The 4366-nt window shown below is 37.9% G+C and overlaps 1 protein-coding gene across 2 annotated transcripts; it reads right to left on the reverse strand.

Annotated features, from left to right (window-relative positions):
• Positions 1-2515: 2515 nt before the first annotated feature.
• On the reverse strand, positions 2516-4366 carry LOC121524584 (ictacalcin-like). 2 transcript variants are annotated; one of them, XM_041810034.1, is made up of 3 exons: positions 4297-4366; positions 2910-3058; positions 2516-2817 (listed from the first exon to the last, which is right to left on the reverse strand). In XM_041810034.1, exons 2-3 carry the CDS (start codon positions 3045-3047, stop codon positions 2674-2676), a joined length of 282 nt encoding a protein of 93 aa, XP_041665968.1. In that variant the 5' UTR covers positions 3048-3058; positions 4297-4366; the 3' UTR covers positions 2516-2673. The 2 variants fall into 2 exon arrangements, with proteins under 2 accessions (XP_041665968.1, XP_041665967.1); XM_041810033.1 differs by having other exon boundaries at positions 2910-3055; positions 4297-4353.

Consider the following 4366-nt stretch of genomic DNA (forward strand, 5'->3'; position numbering starts at 1 on the left):
ATAGCGTCACAAGACACGGCCTCACAACGTGACCTGCCGGAGGCGTCACCGAAAGTCTGGTATGTGTACTCCCTTTCATCTATCTATGCAAAGTTACTCATCATCTTTTCAGTATTATTTTGAGCAACGAAGAGCTGATAAGACCACGTTAGTTGAGTCTTATCAGTCTAACTTATCGGAAAAATTTAGTAAACTTGTAAATATATTAACAGAATTAGGGAAATGCGTTTTCATAATTGTTTTAAAGTCACAATCTATGATATAGATAGATAAGAATTTATTTGAATACATGTGGTTTCCTTCCTCTTACATGATTGGCTGCTTGGTTCTAAAACAGCATTAAATTGATACTGATACTTCTTTATGTGTAACTCAAGCAAACAAGATCATTTACATAAAGATAGATTATTTCTATTGCTAAATAAAATTGCTAATGGTAGGGGGTTGGTGTCAGACAAAGTGAGCAACTGCACAGGAGACAGAAGATACCCAGCAATGTCCATACGGGGGCGCCAAAACAAAAACTGAAAACTTCTGACTAGAGCTTTAACAAAATTTCAAATGTACAATTCAGAGTGTACTCTTCTGATTTGTTCACATTTAGTCTACATAATAAACACAGGTAGTATAAACTGGTGTGCACTCTTTGAAAAAAACAGCTATGAGTTTTGAAGTGATGAGACTGTTTACCCTCTATCAAACATGTTTTGAATTCTCCAAAGTAGGTTTTAAAAGAAATACTCTTTCTCTTTCTTTCTCTGTGGTGTGACAGTTTAAAACTGATTTCCAGTACAGAGATTGTTGTACTTTGTTTCATGTTGCAGATTTCATCAAACAGGGATGGACAACAAAGGTGCTTGTATCCCATCTGTGACACATGTTGCTAATCAGTCTCAATAAGCATAACTTCATAACTAATTCATTCTAAAAGAACAGTCATGTGTTTAAGTTTTAGGCATGTATGTTGCTTAGGATTCATCTTGGGGCCTGATGTGCCACAACTTGGGGCTGGGGCAGTTAAGGTCAAGCTCAATGGCAGTTCTTTTGTTTGGACTCTTTTACCCCTAGTAATACACCTTGAGACAACCAGCGTTTTTTGGCCCTCGGGACATTCACAGCATAACCAGGGGCTCATGATAACCCTATTACCCACCTGAATGGTACCCAAGGCCATGCTTACTAAAACATCCATCCCTTATTCTGGCTTAAAGGTGTGGAATTTGCAATTTTTTCAACACAGTATTTTCCCATGCCCCTGGTGATATACAAGGACATCCAGAACACAACCTGGGTTGTGTCCATCTTCATTACCGCCTAATGGAGCTCTCAGGTGGGCTTACTTGCCATTACATGCCTTACTTCAGCCTCAATTTTTTTTTGCTCAAACATGCCTAAAAGTTTTGCATGGTACCGTGCATGTATTATAAATGGTTAGTGCACCTGTATGTTTTTTTTTTTTTTTTTGCATGCATGCATTTATAGCTCAATTTCTAGTCTTTGTAGAATTGAAAACTTCAAAGTAACATTAAGTTTACTTTTTATGATTTGTATGTGTGCTTTATTGAAGGTGGTTTTCTTTATTAGATGGGACAGAGTACACAGGTAGGTGCTATAATAGGTGGGGATGACATGCTGTCCAACCCAAGGCCACTGCCCAGAGGACTGACTCTATGCATATGGGGGGTCGTGCTTAACTAGTGTCCAATAACATGCCAAAGTGAAAAGCTCATTGAAAGCTAGGCTAGCTGAAGCTAAATTCATCGTTCATCATTCATGACCCTGATGAAGACTTCAAGCCAAAATGAGATGGTCTTTTTTCTTCCATGCTCTTTGAAACCTTGCTTTTATTGTGCATAGTGAAAAACCATATTTTCTGAACAACTCCTTTAATTAAATTTATAAAATTGATCTCATATTTTAATTTGCAAGTTATGTTTCTCTTGTTTGACTTTAATACAGGATAAAATAGTTTTTAATTACTTTAAAACCTCTAGGACTTATAGTGATAACAAAATGATATTATTCTAAGCAACAATGACATCTGCAATACATTATTTGTGCAGTGAGGGACACAGATGTTTTAGACTTTAGCTTCATACTCAACCCATTTTGGCCCTTTGGATAAACTTATTGGAGAACCATGACATAAGGGATGAATGTAATGTGTAATACTAAGCTGGAAAAGGAACAGACTCATCTGTAATGTCCTGTATTTAAATGAAATGTTGGCCCACTGTAACTGTATTCCTGGTATATGAACACCCATGATGGCTGGGCATTTATGAAGTACAACAATCAATCAGTCACTTAATACAAGTAGGAAATAAGTCTGATGTCTTGCCTGGAGGTATATTGACCCTAAGCTGAAGTTAATGCACTTTTAAGGCCTGAAAGCTTAATGCCAGCAACTTGAATGTTGTAGAAATTTATTATGAGTTTATGAAGCTGACATGTCTGTGCAACAATAAAATGTAGTCCTAAATACTGTCCTTAAACCATGCAGAGACACACAAAGTGAACAAGAAAAGAAAAAGTTTATTTCATCATATGTTGTTACAACTTCATTTTTTGTGACTTTAAATTAACTGTAAACATTTGTCTTCCTTCCTCAGAACAGCCATCTTTCACAGGAAGGCAGCTCTCTATGCCGGCCCCAAGGTGGCGCCAGGATACCTACTTTTTACCAATGAAGTACTCGTGGCACATTACAGTGAGGCAGAAGATCATTTTTCCAAACTCCTCAAAGTCCACGCTGTTGTCTCTGTTTGCATCCAGCTCACTGAAGATGCGGTCCACTGCTGTTTTGTCATTGGCTCTCTGCAGGTGAGAAAAAGGTTTAGTATCTTTCCAGGAAGTTATCATGTTACTTCTTACAGGAGCGAGATTTAGAAGGGTTAGAGGTCACTCACCCCCAGCATTTCTCCAAGTTCACTCTGCAGCAGATCTTTGAGCTCGGCCTTGTTCAGGGTGTGTTTGTTCCCCTCTCTGCCAGCATATTTTTCAAAAGTGGAGATGAGGAGGGTCATAGCTGTCTGGATTTCAGACATGATGATAGCTGCTTTTAAGAGGACAGATACAGAAGATTGTTCAATAAGCACATATTCAGTCCAGACTGACCTTGTATTCTCTATTTTAATCTTCAGATCCTGAGTTGCAGAAGCTACTGAAGGATGACATTCTGATTTAATGGTGCTACAACTCCATCTTTCACTGATGGGCACTTTCATGGATTTTTGGGAAAGTTGAAGATTGCATTGAATCAACATTATTGAGAAATGTCTGCAGGGACACGAGAGGAAGGCCCTTTTGAGTGAGAGATGAAATTGATTAGCTATCTTAGTTTTCTTATTTATTTAGTTATCTGTTTTTAGCACATTCTGGTTCTTAGTTAGCTTGAGTATTATGCAGTTGGTTTCCAGTTGTACATGGAAGTTGTTACAATAAAGCCAATTAGACACATATGGTAGCAAAACATATACCTAGAAGAGTTTTTAGCTGTAAACAGCAGCTAACATCATTGCTTTCCACTCTGTCTGGTGTTTTCTTCCAATTTTTTCCATAGAGCTGGAGATAAAAATAAACCTTGGATTTCCACCAGGCCCAAACACTCATATTTCCCCCTGTCACTGGTCTCTAAAGCGCAGTCTCTGCCAGTGACACAGGCCAGTGTTATGGCAACAGTTTGATCTCTCCAGGTAATTCAGTTGAACTCAGTAGAGCAGGTCAAGACTTGACTGAAAGTCCCACAAGTGGCATCTGCTTCCTAAATTCTGTACGTTTAAAAAGTGTTTTTATTTTCCCCATCGGCCCTAAGAGACTTGGTTCTTGTTGCAGTTTGACTGCTCCTCTGTCTTTAGGGTGTGGTTACTGGGGAAACTGTGGCATCATATTGTTGTAACAGATGGGAATTAAAGAGGAAGAGAGCTTATAAATGGAACGTTATTTAAAGTCTTTATGTTTTGTTAATAAAAACTAAGAACAAAACCCTGATGCTAGTGTCTGAATGTAGAGTGCAAGAATTAAAACCCAGGCTGGGGCATGCAAAAAAACTTTGTAACTGAATAAAACGAGCAATAGATTGCTGTTGCAATATAAAGTCACACCATTCAAAAGTAGAAATCACAAATGACTCAAAAACTAAGTGCACACAGAGCTGATAACATGTATTTGCATCTAGTCTAAATAAAACTCAGTTGAATTACATTTAAGTTGCTTGATAAAGTGACTTTCTATTGGGAACAGTTTTAAGTTGTTTATATGAAATCAATTAAAATATTGTTTAAATTTGCTACTCACCAAAGCTGATTTGAGGAGATGCAAAGCGATGAGAGAGTGAAAGTGGGTCTTGGAGGAGCCTGAATGATGC

The sequence above is a fragment of the Cheilinus undulatus genome, linkage group 16 (genome assembly GCF_018320785.1).
Source record: "Cheilinus undulatus linkage group 16, ASM1832078v1, whole genome shotgun sequence".
Classification (NCBI taxonomy): Eukaryota; Metazoa; Chordata; class Actinopteri; order Labriformes; family Labridae; genus Cheilinus; species Cheilinus undulatus.